General features: G+C 51.4%; 1 protein-coding gene and 1 non-coding gene across 2 annotated transcripts in view; one reads left to right on the forward strand and one right to left on the reverse strand.

The window, feature by feature from the left end:
- The window catches only part of SAMM50 (SAMM50 sorting and assembly machinery component), a 30,733-nt gene extending 25,709 nt beyond the window's left edge, over window positions 1-5,024 (forward strand). Inside the window, exon 15 of the mRNA XM_072973656.1 lies at window positions 4,871-5,024. Within this exon, the coding sequence (XP_072829757.1) occupies window positions 4,871-4,916 (46 nt within the window). The 3' untranslated portion in view covers window positions 4,917-5,024. The remainder of the gene's footprint in view (window positions 1-4,870) is intronic.
- A 2,899-nt stretch (window positions 5,025-7,923) lies between these two features.
- Window positions 7,924-7,995, reverse strand: TRNAS-AGA (transfer RNA serine (anticodon AGA)). The gene has a single exon. It is a non-coding gene; the product is annotated as a tRNA-Ser (tRNA).
- Between the last annotated feature and the right edge of the window lie 11,904 nt (window positions 7,996-19,899).

A 19,899-nucleotide genomic window follows, 5' to 3' on the forward strand; every position in this document is an offset into this window, starting at 1 on the left:
TTCTCAGGTGCAGTTCGGTGTCTGTTGTCCAGACCTGCAGGCCGCCAGGATGGTGGTCTGCTCTCCGCTCTCGCCAGAAGGTGCTTCGGGCCGGGGCTGCCGTGCCTCCCTCGTGGTGTTGGGGCACCCTCAGCTCGCAGCTGCTCTGTCGACTGTTAATCACCCTCCACACCTCGTGCTCGGCGCATAGCACATGCTGAGAAGGGTCTGGTTGCACAGGCTGAGTGTGCACTGGAGTGTGTGGCCTCGGGTAAGTTGCTTAACCTCTCTGGGTCTCCGTTTTCACGTCCGGAGAATGGGCACTAATGGTAGTGATTACTTTGCAGGTTTGAGAACTAAATGCATGAACACATGCACTGCTCATAGAGCAGTGCCTGGCGTGTAGTCAGCAAAGCTGGTTATTTCTCGTGTTGTTCCTGCTCCTGGTGCGCTCAGCCCAGCCGCCTGTTCACATAGGAAGCAGACCGTGCCCCCTCGCCTCTGTGGTGTCACAGTATGGCTGGCACCTGGCTGACTGTGTTTGAGACATGCTGTAGATGGGGTGTTGTGTCCTGATTTCAGGGCTGGGCACTTTTTTCTAGAAGAGGGTTTTGCATTAGGTAACAGCAGAGATTCTTCAAATGTTTTTGGTAAATAAAGCTAATTTTGCAGGTTGCTTTCTGTAAAGCCATATTCCCACCAGAGGTATGGACTTAAGGCTCCTTGGCTTAAAGACCAGGTGCTAGTGGAATCCTGGCAGAGAGCCAGGGGTGGGGAGCGTCTGACCAGCTCCACGTCTCTTCTGAGAGCAATTAGAACATTTGGGGCAGGAAGGTGATCGATCACTGGTACTTACTGATGGGAGGTAAGTACCCCCCTTGTGGGAGGCACCAAGCTAAGCACGGCTTTTGCCGGATGGGGAAACCGAGACTGGGAAGTGTCAGCCGTCGGTCAGCTGCAGTGCCGGGGTGGGGAGGGCCTGCCCGTTGAGGCCGGAGTGTGAGCTCTGTCCTCTGCACCAGAGCCCAGGTGGACCAGAGCCCAGCTCCCCACCGCTCCCTGCAGGACAGGGCGTGGGGAGGCTGCAGTCACCCTCACCTCGGGCATCGGCCGTGGAAAGACAAGAATCACCCTCTTCTTGCTTGTGTCCTCATTCAGACTTTAGTTCTGTACCAACTTCTCTGTCTCAGAGAATACATTGCTGTTTCCATGACGATCCGTTGGTGTGGATTAACCGTGTTTAATGTTAGTCCATATTATACAAGTCAGCACGTGATAAACGTGTGTAATGACAGAGAAGACTGGCAGCGCCTGCAGGTTTTCAGCCGCAGCCTTACTGTCTGTTTCACCATGACTGACCATCAGCCCCGAGGAGTGACCAGGGTCCCTGGACTGGCCTTGAGGCAGCTGCGGACTGGCCTGGCCTGTGGGTGGGGCTGCGCGGCTGGCCCCCGCCCTGTCCCTCCCTGGCTGTGTGATCCTCGGGTCCTGCCTCCTGCCAGTTCTGGGCCTCCTGCCCTTCAGACTTCAGACGGGAAGGTGGGGCGAGGCCACCCTGTGGTGCGGCCGCGTGTGGCTGCAGTACCGCCGGCGGCCGCTGGGTGTCAGTGTGCTCCCGGAATCAGCGGTGCTGCCCTCCAAGCCTCCCGCTTCACCTTCCCGCTCTGCCTCTCTCTCCCCTCAGGTTACCTCTGAAAAGCATGTTTCAGATATTAATTTCAAACGCGGTTTCTCCCAGGAGGAGGAAGCCTGCTGTGCGTATGGTATTTAAAGACCAGAGCATAAGGAAGCGCGTTCCCCCTGCAGCGGCAGCTCTGGGACCGAGGTGGCTGCAGCAGATGCTCCCCGTGTGCGGCATCCTGCACGGGGCGCGCCCTTCGCTCAGTGTGAGGCTTTGTTTGAAGTCTTAGCATCCAAATTGGAATTTTGTGACGTTTGAGTGATGTCGCCAGCGCTTAATCTTTATTTCTAAAATTAGGCAACTAGCAGGATGGGAATTATGTGCGTTCAGTTCATCCGTAGACCCCCCCCCCCCCCGCTTAGTTAATGCAGTCACTCTATAGTTAGGGTTTCAGACCTTTACAGAAGTGGCAACGGGTCTGAAATGTTTGCTGAGTTTTCTACCGGATGTGATTGGTGGCACCGTTGTCTCTGGGGTCCAGGAGCGTTCTGTCACTCTGTGTCTTACTGAGTGTGGTCCCTGGAGATTCCCTAATGACAAAGGTGGCCCCCTGGGAGGGCAGCTCATGGCTAGTAACGGAGAAAGATGAGAAAGAGGATCATGGTGGCTGGGGTGGGCGTGAGAGGGCCTCCTGGAGGAGGTGACACCTGAGCTGAAGCTTCTGGAAGGACCAAGGTGGCCTACCAGGCCACCGAACAGCTGGAGCCAAGGTGTGGACACGTGAGATGCCAGCAGGCACCAGCTGACACTTCTACAGGTGCAGAAGTGAGGTGTGGGGCGGCCCTTGAATGCCAGGTGGAGCCTAAGGTTCAGTCCTGTCCCCTTCCTGGCTCTGCCTTCCAGCCTCTCTGGCCTTTTCCCTTTGGGCACACCCTGAGGTCTCCGAGTCCTGGCCCTCATCTGCGCTGACTTCCCCGTGCTGAGGATGGCGCCCATTCCCCGAGTGATGGCTGGGTGCGAGGTGGGAGCCTGCTGAAGAAGCATTGCTCCCAGTGCTGGGGGCCGTGTGCAGGGTGCTGAAGATGTAGCGGCAGCAGAGGGCCCGGGCCCTGGCGTGACCTTCATCAACACCCCCTGGTGGTATGGAGCCAGAGGCAGGGCAGTGCAGGCAGGGAGGCCTCCAGAGCCGCGCTGCGCTCGCACAGCCAGGGCTGCCCACGGCAGGCGGTGGGAGGGGGAGGCGGGGGGCTGTTTTGAGGTGCCTGCTGCATGGAGTCACAAGAACTCTGGCACGGCGGTCAAGACAGGAAGATGGGCTTCTGGCAAAGCTGGCTGGGTGCCCCGCGTCCTGTGGCTGCCCCCGCGGTGCCGTTCGGGGTATCCGTGGTGGGCCTTTCCCCCGTGCCGCGCGTATATGCCTTCGGTCATAAGCCTGTGCTCGTAGAGCTGCTTGATCCGTTTGCAGTTCGAGTGGACGAGCCCCTACTAGCACCCTGCTTGTTTCTGAGTCGTGTAAGCCCGGGGCTTGACTTATTTTTCTTGTAGCTCATTTTCAGATTGTTTTCTTAATGGTGAACACAGGCATAGAGCACATTGATGACCTGACCGTGTAAGGTGTAAAAGCGGGTTGTTCAGATCTGAGCAGCGCCAAGTCATACAAACACAGTCGCAGTTTTGATGGTGGATCTTTGCCTTTTAAGGGCAGGGTGAGGTCTGCTCAGGATCGCGGGGTCTGCGTCTGTCCCTTCCGGTTGGACGGCTTCTGCTGATGCAGCTGGTTAATGAGCACCCTTGACCCTGCGGGAGGGCAGGAGCAGCAGTAATGATTCTCTGTCTTGAATCTGTTAATTGATGAGATATTTTGATCCCTCGCTCAAGTCAGGTTGAAAAAGAACAACTTGCTGCCAGTTTTCATAGGCTGTAAATCCGGAGATTGGGTTAGGGCACAGGTGTTATGACAACAGAAATTCCAGCTTTCCTCTGAAGGAAGGAGCCATTCTCGTCCAGTTTTTCAAGAAACTGCCCACAACTTGTGAAGATGCCACGTTCCTCAGATGCACCATCAGCTGCTGGTTGGGATTCGGACTGTGGTTTTTCCCTGAAGCATCTGCTTCCTGGTGTCTAGGCCCCCGGGTTAGGCCCTTTGTTCTGTGTTCAGCACTGGTCCTGCCCCCGAGCACAGCCAGCTGGTGGGCCACGTCGCCTTGGGCGACTGTAGGAGTCCATCCTCCACGCCGTGGGGCAGTCTGGGCCTGGCGGTGGTGCGCCAGCCACGCTGTGGTATCTCAGAACACAGGGGCCCACGCCGTGGCCGCGAGTCTCACCCTGAGTGCATCCGGGGTGTGCACCAGGCCGTCGTGGAGACAGGAGGACCCGTAGCTGCGCATCCTCCCTCGCAGCTGAGGCGGCAGGGCCCGCGGGCGCGCGGGCGTCTGGTCCAGAGTCCTGCTCGGCTGCTCCTGCTGTGTGACCGCAGCCCTGTCCTCACTGCCCTGCCCGTTCGTGCATCTGGAAATGGGATCCGTGGTCCATCAGCCGGTCCCGACTGCACAGGGAGCAGAACCTGTGGAGCATCCGCAGCCAGCAAGCGTTGCAGCCACATCACCTGTTTGCAGCCTTTCCTGGGTCAGAGCAGGCTGTAAAGAGCGGTCACGGAAACCCTGTGGGCTGAGCACTGCCATCGCCGTAAGCCCCTGGGACCCTTCGAGGTCTGGGCTGCCCCGAGCTCCGCCGTCCCCCCACTCCCTCCTCCCCGCCTCCCTGCTCGCTGCCCTGCTTCCTCCCAGTGCCCTCCCGTCCGTCCTCTCTGTCCTCCCGCCGTGCCCGGCCCTCCCGGGCGGTGTGCTTTGCCGGGTGCCCTTCCATGGCCACGTCTCTCATCACCGCTCTGCTCTCACATAAAGGACCGCACAACTCCCCTCTTGCCTGGTAGCCTTAGAGAGAAACACAAAGCTTATTCCCTCCCGGGGCTCTGTTGTTCATAACTATTTCTCTCTGAGGCCCTTTTCTCTTGTCACCAGTTGGGTCGGGACTGGGGGCACACAGAGGAGTTGAAGAGGGGGCAGGGAAGGGGGTTCACGTCTCTGTCATCTCCATCTCATTCCCGTTTTCCATTCTCCAGAGGCTGGCGGTTAACAGCAGAGAGGGAAGCAGCCGGGCAGCCCAAACTGTCTTCCCGGAGGCTCAAGTTTATGGAACTGTGGACGGACGGGGCGGGTAGAGCAGAGCACAGGATTGGTTTCCTGCCTTAAAACGTAATTTTTTTTTTAGGATTTGCGACGGCGTCCAGTTCGGAGCTGGGATAAGGTTCCTGTAACTGATGCTGAGCGTCCTCCAGTCCCTCCAGAGGAAGCCCTGGAGCTCGGGCAGCAGTGAGTCAGTCGGTGCCACACACTTTCTCTCCAAATAAACACATTTCACGTGATCCTTGACTGCGATCCTTGTGGGAAGCCAAGTCAATAAATTTTAAAGACAGATACTGAGCTGCAACGTGGGTGTGGTTAGCTTTCCCCAGGCAGGGTGTCCCGCGCGGCTTTTCCTGAGGACCACGTGGAGTGTACAGGGGGCCAGAGCTGCGTTCTTTCATGTGTACCGCCCAGTGGGGGTCCTGTCAGAGGGTCTGCAAACGCCTCGTCATCCTGGACTCCCCCGGTCTCAGTGTTGGGTCCCACGTGTCAGAAGTGATTGGCAGAGCCCCGGGGGAGACTCAGAGACGCAGGCCTGCTGGTTCTAGGCACACAGGCCCCCGCTCGATGCTGAGGGACTGTGTTGGCGGGCGCAGCCGTCACAGTGTCACCTAAGTGTGTGTGAGTGCTGTGGAAGAGAGAGTCCAGTGTAACGTTAGGGACACTGAAGCTAACGTTGGTGTTAATAAAGACGAGTGAACCACAGGCCTAGCGGCCTAACCCAGCCCAGAGCAGAAACCCGGCGTCAGCAGGGCTGCACTCCTCCTGGAGGCTCCCAGGGAGGATCTGTTTCCCGGCCTTTTCCAGCTTCCAGAGGTGCCCATGTTCCTTGGCCTGGGCCCTTGCTTTATTTTCAGAGCCAGCAGCGTAGCATCTTCCTGTACCCTCTGAATACTTGCCTCTCGGTACCATCTTTTTGGCCCCTATGGTGACACTGGGCCGACCTGGACAGTCCAGGCTGCTCTTATTTTAATATCTGCAGTCTTAGTACCCCCGGTTGTATTACGTAACATATTCACAGGCTCCAGGAATTAGAATGCGGACATCTTTAGGGGACCATTATTCTGCCTAACACACCTGGTGTCTCTCAAAGTAATATTTCAGGGAATACGTAATTAGCCACGTGAGAAAAAAGTTGAAAAGAATAAACCTCCTTTAAATTCTAAAAACGGTGCCATGTCAAGATATCCGGGGTGCGGGCGATGCCCAGGGGCCTGCCCTGGGGCGCTTTGCTGTTGGGTGTCCCCCTCCCAGCTGGGCAGAGCCCACCTCACTTGCATCCTCCCGAAACCTGCTCTGTGTCCCTGCCAAGTGCACCTGGGGCTTCAGGAGCAGCGTGAGTCTCAGGCCCCCTGCTCTCAGGCACCTGAGGGCTGTCACCCTCACTGCCTGCATAAACGACGGGTTTTTCAGGGGATACGTAAGTAGAAACAGTTTTCCCTTTCCTAGTAGTTGGGAGCCTGGGGAAATACACTTTCCCCTCTGACTTCTTTTGTCGTTTACAAGTTCACTTTTATACATTTGGCAAAATAAGGAACCCATGTTACAACACCGTCATGTTCAGACTGTAAGTTAAGAACAGAAAGATCCAGATAACGCAAACTTTCAGACACACTTGGAGAATTCACGTATCATGACAGTGGGAATCCCAAGAAGTCATTTTTGAAAAGGTACGTGTTTAACCAAGCAGGGCCGGCTTACCCCGGGTCCCTGGCACCAGCTCCGAGGTTAGGGCGCATTGGGTCCCGCTGTCTCCAGTGAGGGGGAGACGTGTCTCTGTGGCAGGTGCGCTCCGCAGGCTGCTCCTTCTCCAGGTGAAATGAAATCGGCGGATAGAAATCGGGACTCTGTTCCTTCTCAGTGGTATTAAGTGGGCAGATGAGCAGAAAGCCGAGAGCCCTTAACAAAGTGCTTTCCACGAAAGACCAGAAGCCAGGCCGGTTCGCTGGGGGAGGCGACTTTCCCATAGCCGTCTCAGCGCGTCGGAGGTCGTGGAAGAGAAGCACGAAGAACCTAGCAGATTCCTTCCCAAAGTGCCGCCCTGCCTCAGCGGGTCTTTGCATCCTGATTTTACTCCATGTGCCTCTAAATACCTGCGTGGGATTAGATGGGGTTCGGTATTTGTCGAGTTGACCTTCCGCTCCACTCTGCGAGGAATGGCCCCCAGCCTTCCGCGGCTTCATTCCGGTGGAGAATGTTCTCGTGTCCCTTGCGGGCAACCAACCTGCTGGCCAGCCGTCTCGCGTTTGCAGCAGAGGCTGACTGTAGCGAACCTACTTGCCACAGTGCTTACGGAAGAGAAAGCCTCTGTGGTGGGTCACGTTACCTGTTACCGTGAGCGTGGGGTGGCCTCTGTCCACACTCTCCGACCTTTCACACAAGTTTCATCGGCCCGGTGCTCCCTGAGCAGTGCCACCAGCCGCTTGTGTCCCCGTCAGCTGTCTGTGAGTCTTTTAAGATCAGGTAGGGAACAGGCTGTGCTGCCAAACGCTGCAGTTACTGGAACGAAGGATCGGCAAGTAGGCCAGGCTGATGGAGACGTGCCATGGCCCAGCAGGCCACGTGCCCCAGGGGGGACTCCTGCAGAGGCCCTTCCCTTTGACATCTCCTCCCCTGCAGCTCCTGAGGCTAAGAATTCTCTTTAATTTGTGAATTTGCTTTTCTTTTTAAAGAGCAGAGAAACTTACCGTTAGGATAATTAGATGTGCTGAATGCACTGTGTGTTGAAAGACGACAGAAGAGGAGAGGATTCCTTAGTCTGGAACAAAAACTGGAGAACTGTGTTTTCAGTAAAATGAAATGTTTAAAGTCAGGCGGCTGTACTCAAGCTCACATTTCTAGCTTCTCTCTAAAACCTGGGTCTGACAGCAGGAGGTCTCCACGCCTGCAGGGGACAGGGCTGGAGCTGGGGCGCTGGTCCTTCAGCCTCCACCCCCGGTGGCCCGGTGGCCCGGGCCCTGCTGGCTGTTGCAGCCTTCTGCCCCATTCCTGCCTCCGGCCCATCAGACGGAGAAGCATCTGAACATGTCCGAGGACGAGGCCAGTGTGGGGGGTGAGGTCGGGGGCAGCGGTCAGAAGGTGGGCGAGCAGCAGGCCCCACGTTTATTTGGGGGTATAATTTGGTTTATTTGTTTTAAATGGAGGTACTGAGGCTTGAACCCAGGACCTCATGCATTCTAGGCATGCACTCTACCGCTGAGCTATGCTTCCCCCATATTCTTTTTCAGATTCTTTTCCATTATAGGTTTTTATAAGGTATTGAATATAGTGCTGTACAGTAGGTCCTTGTTGTTTATCTGTTTTATAGATAGTAGTATATATCTGTTAATCCCATATTCCAAATTCTTCCCCCGTACCTTCCCCTTTGGTAACTGTAAGTTTGTCTTCTATGTCTGTGAGTCTGTTTCTGTTTTGTAAGTAAGTTCATTTGTGTCATTTTTTAGATTCCAGATATGAGTGATATCATACAGTATTTTTTCTTTCTCTTTCTGGCTTAATTCACTTAGAATGGCGATCTCTAGGTCCATCCATGTTGCTACAAATGGCATTGTTTCATTCTTTTTTATGGCTGAGTAATATTCCATTGTATATATTGGCTGCATACATAACCACTTACTAGACAGTTCTTAAAAGCTTATTTACAGAATCCAACATTTGAACCTCAGGAGCAATAGCTAAATATAAATTTATTTGCCTCCTTTTAATCTTTTTATTGATCTCATCAGATGATTATTATGATAACAACAGTTGTCAACCTTTTTGGTCTCAGGACCCCTTACCACTGTCAAAAGTATGGAGGACCCCAAAGACCTTTTGTTTATGTGGGTTGGTACTAATACTTACCATATTAGGAACAGAATTTTTAAAAATATTAATTCATTTAAAAATAACAAACTTATTATTTGCTGACATAAATAACATTTGTGAAAAAAAGTATTTCCAAAAAAATATAGTGAAAAGAGTGGCATTGTTTTGCAATTTTGGAAATCTCTTTAGTGTCTATTTTAAAAAACACAAGGATTGGGAGTGGGGGCAGGAGGGAAAGGGGAGAAATCCGAAACAAGGTGTTCTTGCTCTGACAGTATATTTATCTTGTATACCTGGGGAAAAACCAAAAAACAAAAATTCTGTGTTCAGTTTGTTGCAGTTGAAGTTAAGTACATGAAGAAAACCCATCTTCACATTGATATGCATTGGAAAAGAGGAAAACATTTTAATAGCCTTTTCAGATGTCTGTGAATATCCTTTGATACTTCACCAAAACTCAACAAGTGATGGTTTTTGAAAGGTTAATTGCGATTTGGAATCTGAAACCTTATCAGTGACTTTTCACACTCAGTTACGTGAAGTCCACTGGTCCACCTGGCACTGTGACTGCGTCTTTTGCCCAGGCATGACTTTGTAACATCCTACACTGGCCATTTGGGAAATACTGATTCACAAAGTTATGCAAATCTTCCAAATACTGACGCATGTCATGATTATGCAGAATTAAAAGATCACATTCATTACTGTCACCACTGATCTCCTTAGAAAAACCTTTAAGTATTGCGAAGCTGCCAAGCTCATGATGGTGGTGGATACAAGTTTCCCCAAATTCCAATTTTCACATGAAAGCTCCCATTTTATCATTGGCAGCAAATGCTGTTAGTTGCTTTCCTTGAAGCTCACTTTATTCATTTTCAAGGAAATGTCTGCCAGATCCCCAAGTCTGAATAACCATAGGTTGTCAGTCATCCCTTCAAGTAAAAATGATTGATGATCCGTGGAAAGAGCGGCTGGTTCCCTTGCAGCCCAGCTGCACGGCGCTTTTCCTTGAGACAGACGTGCTATCTGTGCTTCTGAGCCAGCGCGCAGAATGTTAAAAGGGCTGGGATTTAATGAAATCGATCATTTCTGTGCCCCCAGGACATCCTCTGGTGAGCCTGGCATTTTCGCTCCACTCCCCGGGCACGGGATACAGTGGCCACCAGCACGGTCTGGTGTCCGCCCTCCTCCGAGCTCGGGCTCCAGCACTGAGACCCGCTGCCGCGTTTGCACGAGTGCAGACGTCACCCCGGGGACCTAAGTCATTAAGTAACATCTTACTCTGATCATAAAAATTGTTTCGACCTTGCAGAGCCCCTGAAAGCCTCCATAAAAAACGCCAGGGGCTCATGGACCACGCGATGAGAACCACTGATCTATCATCCGAAGCAAATTATGTCAGCCTGCAGAACTCCACCCCAGGTGGTATTCCGGCATTTGCACTGTAGCGGTTGTGTGCGTGCCAGTAACGTGGGGGGTGCTGTCTGCTGAGGGACAAGCCAGGAATTAATACCCCTTCTCTTACTACCAAAAGAATCTGAAAATACATGTATATGTATGTATATGTGTCACTGACTCACTTTGCTGTACCCCTGAAACTAACACTGTAAATCAACTACACGTCAATAAAAAATAAAATTTTTAAAAATTGGCACCCAAAACCCCTTCCTTTTATTATTAGGTATAAACCTTACTCACCTCCCTGCCCTCAGAGTTCCCTTCTGTGTAATAGGGCTGGTGGAACGTGTGTTGCAGGGAAGTGTACGTGGAGGGCCTGGCACGCAGTGGGAGCTGAGGCCCACAGCCCCCGTCGGGGGTGCACAGCCCGCCCGGTGCGGGTGGGATCTGCCTTGGCTTGTCCGTACCGTCCCGGGGATGGTGTTAGTCAAGGAGATGTTTCGGTCTTTCCAGTGTGGGTATCATCTGGCAGTGCTGTGGAGAGCGAAGATTGCTTTAAATGTGGAATGAAACACAGGCATGTTTTCCATTTACACTCACCCGTTGTGTTCTGAGACGTGAACTGCGGGAGGCTGTCTCCACACCCTTTACTGGGGTCAAACCAGCCGCCTTTAAGAATGAACGCCAGAGTGGGGCTCACGGTCATCCCGAACAACTCGTCCTCGCTCCTGGTTGTGACTCGATACGTGGCGTTTTCCTGACAAGTAAACGACTGGATTCCTTTGCCAAATCATTAGATAACGTTAAAGAACAAAGCACGTTTGTGCAGGAGATGCGGCATTATCCTGCTAGGAAACTAAACAGTAACCATTTCTGAGAAGAATGCATATCCTATGAATTTGGATCAACTGCGAAAATTACAGCCTCTCCAGCTCCCACCTCCCCCATCTTTTCCATCGTTTCTAACAGAGGACACACTTTCCTACGACATCTGTCACGAGGTAGACATGCTGGTCAATTAAAATATTCTGACTGCATGGTTGAGATCACAGCCAGCCTGAAGCCATCCATCATGTGAAGTAGAAGGTGACCTGCCTAGACTGAGTCAGAGACCCCAATACAATTGCTTCCATCTTATATCATACCCAGAAATTACCGCTCATCTAAACGTAAATTCCCTGAAATACTCAGTGGCTGGAGTTGCTGCTAGAAATACTAGGACTCAATAGAGACTGTGGTATGAATTGACATTGAACATGTAGGGTGAAAACTGACGTGCTGTCCTCACTGAGAGGAAGTGTGGAAATGCAGCGGGGTGGAATTTCCTGAGCTGTGACTGTGGCCAGTAAAGGTGAAGTCGGATTCATCACTAAGCTGTTGTCCAGAGACGTTACCTAAGCTCCGCTGGGAGCCCGTTGGAACAGCCAGGCCTCGAATCTGACCCTTCCCACCTCCACTGCCTCGGCCCTGGGCTGAGCCCCATTTCCTGTCTGTCTGAAAACAGCCTCCTCCCGGCTCTCCCGGGTGTGGAAACAGGAAACTGTGTCTCCCAGTGGGAAAGCACGTGTTCAGGAGTCAGGCCTGGAAGCCCCACTCCTTTGTTCCTTTACTCATTCACTCAACACACACACACACACAACACACACACAACACACACACACTCGGCGCTGGGCCGGGGCAGGCACAGTGCAGGTGCCTCCTCCCCATAATTTCAGAGTAAACTTTGGCCTCCTCTCTTATCCCCAAAGGCCCCTCAGCACCTTGTGTCTGCTCATTCCTTTATCTCCTGTCTTACTCCTGGTGCCCCCTACCCACCAGTCGCTTCAAATGACCATTAGCTGCAGCTGTTGGTCCTTGTTTCAGCAGGGCCTGCCCCTCCCCCTCCTTCAGAGCCAGCTCCTCCTCAGCCCAGTGGTCGCCTCCTGGGTGGAGACTGGGCTGCCTCTCCAGTGGGTCTCAGAGACCCAGCAGGGTGCCAGGGGGATGTATTGATCCTGGCCTGGGGTGTCAGAAAAGGCATCTCTGAAGAAGGGACCCTTACGCTGAGACATGAAGAACAAGCAGAAGTAGGCTAGCAGGTGAGGAGGTGAAGGGAACAGCATGCTAGGAAGGGGAACCGCCAATACAAAGGCCTCAGGTGGAGAGTAGCTGGGGTTCTCCCAGGAATTGAAAGAGGGTCAGGGTTCCCCAGAGAATCAAAATTGATAGGAGATCTTTGCATATAAAAAGAGATTTAACATATTGAATTGGCTCAGTTTAGAGGCTGAGAAGCCTCATGACCTGCTGTCTGCAAGCTGGAGACTCAGGAAAGCTGGTGGTAAAATTCAGTCCAAGTCCAAGGGCCTGAGAACCAGGGGAGCCCATGATGTCAATCCCAGCTGGAGGGAGGGAGAAGATGAGATGTGATGTCCCAGCTCAACAGTGAAGTAGGAAAAAGGGCAGATTCCTTCTCCTGAGTTTTGTTTTATTCGGATCCGTAATGCATTGGGTGATGCCCACAGTGGAGTCTCTCTCTGTATTTTTTTATCTATCAATCTAATCTGCATATCCATGTAGGAGGTTTTACATATATATATGGTGACATATGAATAGCGTCGCCCTCTGGAAACCCCCTGCTGACACCCAGTCCTTCCCAGCCCTGGGGCTCCAAGACGCCAGAGCTAGAGAAGAAACTATCTTTCTGCATGTCATTCTCTTGTCAGAGAAAATAAGCAAATAAGTCCCACCTTTTCTGGGTTTGAGAAGCCAAAAAAAAAAAAAATCCGACGAGGTGATGGCTGTGGATGGCAACGTTAGTCACCAAGTGGCAGAGCCAAAGGCACAGAAAAGGGCAAACGCATCTAGTGGCTGGAACGCCCCCTGCCGGCCGCAGGTGCCCGGGACCAAACAACAGCCTCTTATATTTGCTGAGTGAAGTCTTGGGGGTGCCCCCTCCACCCCTGTCCAAGCTTGGGCTCCCCTCGGTGACCCCTCTGTGAGCTCACATTGCTCCTGCCTCCTGACGAAGCCAGGACAGGCAGGGGGGTTAAGCACCTGAAATACGTTTTAAGGGAAATTAAGAACCATCGATCCAAAAGGATTCTAAAAATATCTAAAAGGTTCTTGGGGACACTGCGGCTTACGTGTAACAGATTCCCCAGCTGACCTCCTGATCACCTTTGAAAACTCTGAAAATCTTTAGTCTGCAATAAAGGCGGAAAAAATAAACAGCTCTTTAAAAATGAACGATTTTTTTTTAAAAAGATACTTTCCACTTTACAGTTTTAGATTTACAGAAACATTTTGAAAATAGTGCAGGGAGTTCCCATACACCCCGCACCCAGTTTCCCTCAATAGTAAGACTTTACATCAGTCTGGGTACATTTGTTCCAATTAATGGACCAATATGAACACCTGGTTATTACCCCGTCTATTCTCAGATTTCCTCAGTTTTCAGCTGACAACCTTTCTGGTCCAGGACCCCACATCACATCTGTCGTCCTGTCTCCTTAGCTCCTCTGGCTGTGACGCCTTCTCAGACCTTCCTTGTTCTTGATGACCGTGACAGCTTTGAGGAGGACTGGCCTGGCTGTGGAGAATCAACCAGAGTTTGTCTGGTGTTTTTCTCATAATTAGCCTGGAGTTACAGGTGCTGAGAAGTGAAGAGCACAGAAGTGAAGTGTATTGTCACCCCATCACAGCAGGGCACGTGCCATCCACGTGACTCATCGCTGTGACATTGGCCTTGATCGCTTGGACGAGGTGTCAGGAGGTTCTATTAAAATACATATATATATATATATATATATATATATATATATATATATTTGTAAAAGAAAACCTTGGATGAGGGAGGAGAGGTGTGTATTTTTCAGTGATTTAAGTCTGATCCAATCTTGATGTTTATCCTGGGACGCATCCACGGAAAATCTATGGTTTGCCTCCTTCATGGATGAGATGGAAATGCAGAGACAGCCTGGAGAACGAGGGAAATCGATTTGAACTGCAAGCAGAGCTGAGAAGATTGGTGAGTACGAGGAATAAAAGCAGCTCTTTCATCAGTTTTTGCCTCCAGATTTGACAGCTCCTGAATAGGGCCACGGGCGGCCGTCGGAGCCTGGATGACTCAGGAAGACCACAGTGACAGAAGCTGAAGTTAGCCATTCTCTTGCAAGTTCCTGACTGCTTCGGGGCGGAATGAATAATGCATCTCTGAAATTAATAAGGTACCACTAGACACACAGCCTAAAGGCTTCAGGATGAAGAACGTTCCAAGTTCTGTACAGGCGCCCAAGTTTAAACTCCAGCAACGACGGTAAACCTCGGCATACGCCGATCGTCTCCAAGGGCTGCTTCTATGGAGTTTAAGCTTCCACTTAAAACAGAGTTCTCTCAGCTGCTCTGGGTGAAGATTTCCAAATAATCGGTAGCAGAATTAAAGAAGAATCAAGCATTTAAAAATCTGTTTTCGTTTCTCCGAGGACAACGACTGTTCTTATATTGAAACGTGCATCAGTGATGAAGGATCTGATTGTTAAAGCAGAGTCGCCAGGAAACGTGATTCCTTTGTCGATGTAGTCCAGTCATTTAAAAACATAAAATCCGCCCTTGGCTCCCGGGTGAGCTTAGCTACAGAGCAGGCACAGGTGGGATAGTTCTCCTTGTAATTTGCTGACCTGTTGAGGTTCGTGAGTCTGGAGCCCAGTGGCGCCCGGACTGGAGAGGTCAATGTTAGAATCGTCAGTATCAACGTGGTGTTTATACCACATGGTTACATGCCTGCTCTTCACTTACGACAACCTGCCTTCTGACTGTGTGTGTGTGTGTGATTGTCCATGTGAGCAGGTAAGTGATATGTTTGTTGAATGAATGAATGAGCGAATGAATGAATAAGTAACAGGCAAACACCCAGTTGCTACTTAGTATGATGACTCTACTGGAGGAGCGTCCAGGGATGGAGAGACACCCAGGAGATGACCAGCCGGGCCTGGGAGACAGTCAGGTGGGAGAAGGCAGGTGGGGAGAGAGCCACCTGTGTGTGCAAAGCCCTGGGGGTGTCGAGGATGGCTGGTTTAGGACAACTGTGAATTGCTGTCGGGGGAGATGGGGCACAAAGTTGGAGAGTTAGAAGGTGCCAGGACCGTGGAGGGCCTCATCCACCAGGCCAAGGAGTGACTGGCCGCACTTGGGAAGCCTTTGAATAATTAAGCCAGTGATCAGATTTGGGTTTGGCTGATTAGGAGACCTTGGCCTTGGTCCAGATAAGAGACGACGGGTTGTGGGGATGAAGTCCGGCTCACAGAGGAGGGCTGTATAAGGTGTGAAGGCAGATCGCCAGCACAGCTGCAGGTCCAGGAGAAGGAGGAGCCCCTGGTGATCCCCCATCCCAGCTGGGGGACTGCCTGACCTCGCTAAGCACAGCAGACCTCGGTGATAGCCTCCAAATATGGGTGGTCTCCTTTGGGGAGCACTGCTCTGCTCCCTTGGCGCTGGTGTTGGATGGAAGGTCCAAAATCAAGGTCCCAATCCGCAGGGCCACACTCCCTCTGAAGGCTCTGGGAGAATTTTCCCACGCCTTTCTCTAGCTTCTGGTGTCGCAGGGAACCCTGGGTGGGTGTTGGCTTGTGGACGTAGCACCCCCACCTCTGCCTCCATCTTCACACAGGCTCTCCGCGTCCTATGGACTCATCTTGACTCGATCACGCCTGCAAAGACCCTATTTCCAAATAAGGTCACATTCCCAGGTACCAGGGTCAGGGTTTCAACATGTTTTGGGGAAACAATTCAACGCATAACCACTGTCACTACAAACACGCCCTGGGAAGGACTGAGCAGGGGATGGAGGAGTGAAGGGGGCAGCGGAGAACAGAACATCCTTTCTAGAAAAGTGTCTGGGAGAAGAGAGGCGGAAGGTGAAGGGGTCAGGATGGGAGAGACCCTCAGAATGGCCTTGGGAGCCTCATTCTGGTGACAATGGATCCTTTACTAAAATGAGGAGCTGGGTTTCAAAGAGAGATCTTTATATGCCAGTGGGGGGCCAACCGCCCAGACCCTCACAATGGCCCTCTGTGCACGGATGGCCCCGCACCTCCTCCCTGTCCTGCTGCCCGGCTCCCACCGGGTCACCCTTGAAGGAAAAGGGGGAGGACAGGAGAGTGGCCAGCACGTGATTTTTTAAAAGTAATTATTTGAAACAAGTAGTTGGATGATTTCAAAATACGTTGCGAATGCCAGCAAGCTCCCTGGCCCGGGCCTGGGTTCCCACCGAGCTTTTGTTCTTATAGGATCCGGGCTGCGCATCTCGTTAATACAGCTCACGTGTTCAAGGGATGTCTTCTGAACATCAACATTGCTGAGAGAACAAGTGGTGTCCCTGGGGGCGACTTTCTTATCCCAGAAGCCCGGGCTGACCCTTTAAGAAAAGAGTGCGGTATAGCTGGGCCACTCAGATTGAGACACAGGAACCGAAAAGCCAGAGGCCTGGGCTTCCCTTGGCGCTGCGTTACAAATGCATGGTCTCGGTCCGGCCCAGCCCTCCTCCTCCAGGACCTAGTTTCTCACGGTCCCCAGGTGACCTGTGTGCATTCAAGACTGAGAAACGCCCGGGAGGCTCGAAGTCAATGCGGTTTGATCCCTTCAGGCCTCCCTCTCTTTGCAGACTAGACCCCAACCCTCCCGCCAACACAGGCTTCGTCAGGACCCCCTTCCTTCCTGAACAGGCAGCCAGAAAGCGAGTGACAGTAAAGCTTTGCTTCCTAATCTGTCCTTGTATTTCCACCCTTTCCTCTCTCATTTCCTCATCGCTAATACTGTCACCTGGGCTGAGTGTCGGAAGGAGCCATAAATAATTATGCATCAATCGATAAACGCTTTTCTGCGTGGATGCAAATGTCACGCTAATCCCAAGTGGCAGGAGTAATCTCCGGCAATAATTACCACCAACCGCCTGTCAGTCATTTGCCTTTCATCAGCCAGCCAGCCAGCCAGCAAACACCAACTGAGCTCTGAGTGGGTGCAAGGCTTTGGGTGGGGTGCAAAGGCAGAGATGATATTGCCTGTCTGGGGGAAAAGGGCCATGATGAGGTCAGCTGGGAGCTCTGGGAAAACTGGAGGCAGGAATGCTGCAGGGGGATGGGGAGGAAGGTCAGGGAGGGGGAGAATGGGAGGAGGATGGGGGAAATGGGGGGGATGGGGAGGAGGATAGGGGAGGATGGGGGAGGATGGGAGGATGGTGGGGGGAGGAGAGGAGGGGAAGGAGGACGGAGAGGGCTCAGACTACCTGTAGCCCCTTCTTCTGAGAAGCGTTGTTCTCTCCTGCGCCCGCTCTGCAGTTCAGCTGGGGACCTTCTTGCAGGGCTGTGCGGCCCACACTGGAGGCCAGGGTCTGTGTGTGTCTCTCCCCATCCCCGTCTCCACCCTCCCCTCCAGGATGCAGGTGCAGCAATCTTTCCTTCCCTCTTTCCCCGGGGCTGGCCCTCTGGTGCGCCCTCTCCTGCCTCTCAGGACCTTTACTCTCCGCTCTCCCACACTTGGCTCATCAGCGTGACCTTCCCTCTCTCTTTTCTGTTACTTCTCCTCCCTAGGAAGGTCTTAGTCTCCCCCAAACCCCAAGGCAGTACTTTTCTGTTTATTCCATTACCTTTACTTTCAGGGCCTGATTTATTATTGGGTCTTAGACGCAGTCTTAAAAAAATAGCGGTAAAATATACATAAGGGAAAATTCTCTGTTTCAACCATTTTCAACGCACAGGTTAGTGGCACTGAGAACATTCACATTGTTGTGCGGCCATCACCACCATCATCTCCAGAACTCCGTTCACTTTGCAAAGCTGAAACTCTGTCCCCATCAACACTAACTCCCCATCTCCCCTCCCCTAGCCCCTGACCACCGTCATTCAACTTCCTGTCTCTGTGAATCTGACTCCTCTAGGAACCTCATGCAAGTGACTTCCTTACAGAATTTGTCCTCTTGTGTCTGGCTTATCTCATTTGGCATTGTGTCCTCGAGATTCATCCACATTGAAGTGCGTGTCAGACTCTCATGTTGACATGTCTGCATAGACCACACTTTGTTTATCCATTCATCTGTGGTGGACGTTAGCTTGTCTCTACCTTTAGAGACAGGCTTTTATGATTCATCAAATATTTACTGAATATCTACCGTGGGGAAGGCATAATGCATCTAGAGAAAAAAAGACTCATTTTGCATTTTTCTTTCCAATTACAAGAAAGCCACTGCATTTAGTTGTGGAAAAGCGTTTTGAGTTGCGATAGCCAAGGCTGACTTTTATAACCCTCTGCAGGTTGTATTACGGGCAGCTGCACGGTCAGCCACCCGAGGGCAAGGGCCCGGCGGGCCGGCTGCAGCTGCCATAGTGCTTCTGGGAAAAAAAAATCAGCTGCACATTTGAACAGTTCTTTATAATAAATATTTAACTAGCACCAATGATTGAATAGCCTTTTCAATCCTTGCATTTTACTGATTTCCTTGCAAATTTGAAATTTTGACAGTCTTCAGATAATCTATCACACCGACTTGAGCTTCACATTTTAATACTCTCCTGACACCAGAGCGTAATTGGATCACAGCCACTCCGCCTCCGGGTCTCTGTTAGCCGCGAACTACACCAGGTGCGGTGGGCGACCTTGGGACACGTTCTAATGTGCGAGTCATGAACCGGAACGAAGGGAAATCCGTCTCACTCATGCAGGAGACCGCGTTTTCAGCAGAAGATCGTGCGCCTCCTGTCTGAGTATCCACTTTCTCCATCAAAATGTATTCGGATTAGTCCTGAAGTCAGTTCCATTTGCTCTGCATAAATAGTTTGTAATGCTTGTACTGAGAGATAGAAAGGTAGAGTTCAAATCAGCCGTTTCCTCTTGACAGAGTATTTGAGGATTCAAAGTTAGGCCCCCATAAAGGTTTGTATCTACGTATATAAATGTGTGTATGTGCATATATGTAAAATGTACACACATATGTACATGGGTCTTTTCAATGGCTAATTTAATTCCCTTCCCATGAAAACACTAGCCCCACTGGGCACGCCTTCTTTGTTTTGTGCACGGTGTGTCCCAAGGCCAGGGCTCACGCCCCACACCCACCTTGACACCCGGTGTTTGTGGAATGAGTGAGCACGGAAGTGTGAGAAGTCAAAAGCACAACTGGCTTTCCTTCTGAACCCCGCATCGCGGATGGGGACACAGGCCAGCCACGTAGCTCCGCCCCGTTCCCTGCAACGTCCCCAGGCCCCGTGGGACTCTGCTATGACTTGTGTCATCGCAGCTGCACGTTTTGGTGGTTCTCATTTTCCAAAAAGACAAGCCACACTGCAACAGACTCCTACCTGTGTATAACAGTGCAGACAGTTTTACAGACAAACTTATATAAAAAGTGGAATTGTTACCGACCCACTTTGGAAGTGCTGTGTTCATAGTGCATTGTTAATGTGAGGAAAGATTTTGTGCACTTCCTTGGAGTTCAGAGCAGCAGGATCTGAATCACCAGCACCTTAAAACGTTGGCTTGCAGCGGTACCATCATCATGACAACTATTAGGACTTTCAGGCAAAAATGTGCAGTGAATGAAATTCAGTTTTGGCACAACCTGCTTCCAAATCCCGCCCAGTGCCGGCTTTTGTCCAGCCTCTGAGTTAAGAATGGGTTTATGTTTTACATGTTTTGAAAAATAAAATCAAAAGAATAGTTCGTGACACGTGAAAATGATAGGAAATCCAAACTTCTGTGTGCAAAACAAACTTGTATAGCAATATAGCCACTCACTTGCTTATATATATTGCCTGCAGCTGCTTTCAGATCATGACAGCAAAGCTGACTAATTGTGACAGGCTGTATGGCCCGACAAGTGAGAAATACTTCCTGTCTGGCCCCTTACAGACCCCTGCCCTGGACCCCTGTCTTCCCCAGCTC

The sequence above is a fragment of the Vicugna pacos genome, chromosome 12 (genome assembly GCF_048564905.1).
Source record: "Vicugna pacos chromosome 12, VicPac4, whole genome shotgun sequence".
In the NCBI taxonomy this organism is placed as follows: Eukaryota; Metazoa; Chordata; class Mammalia; order Artiodactyla; family Camelidae; genus Vicugna; species Vicugna pacos.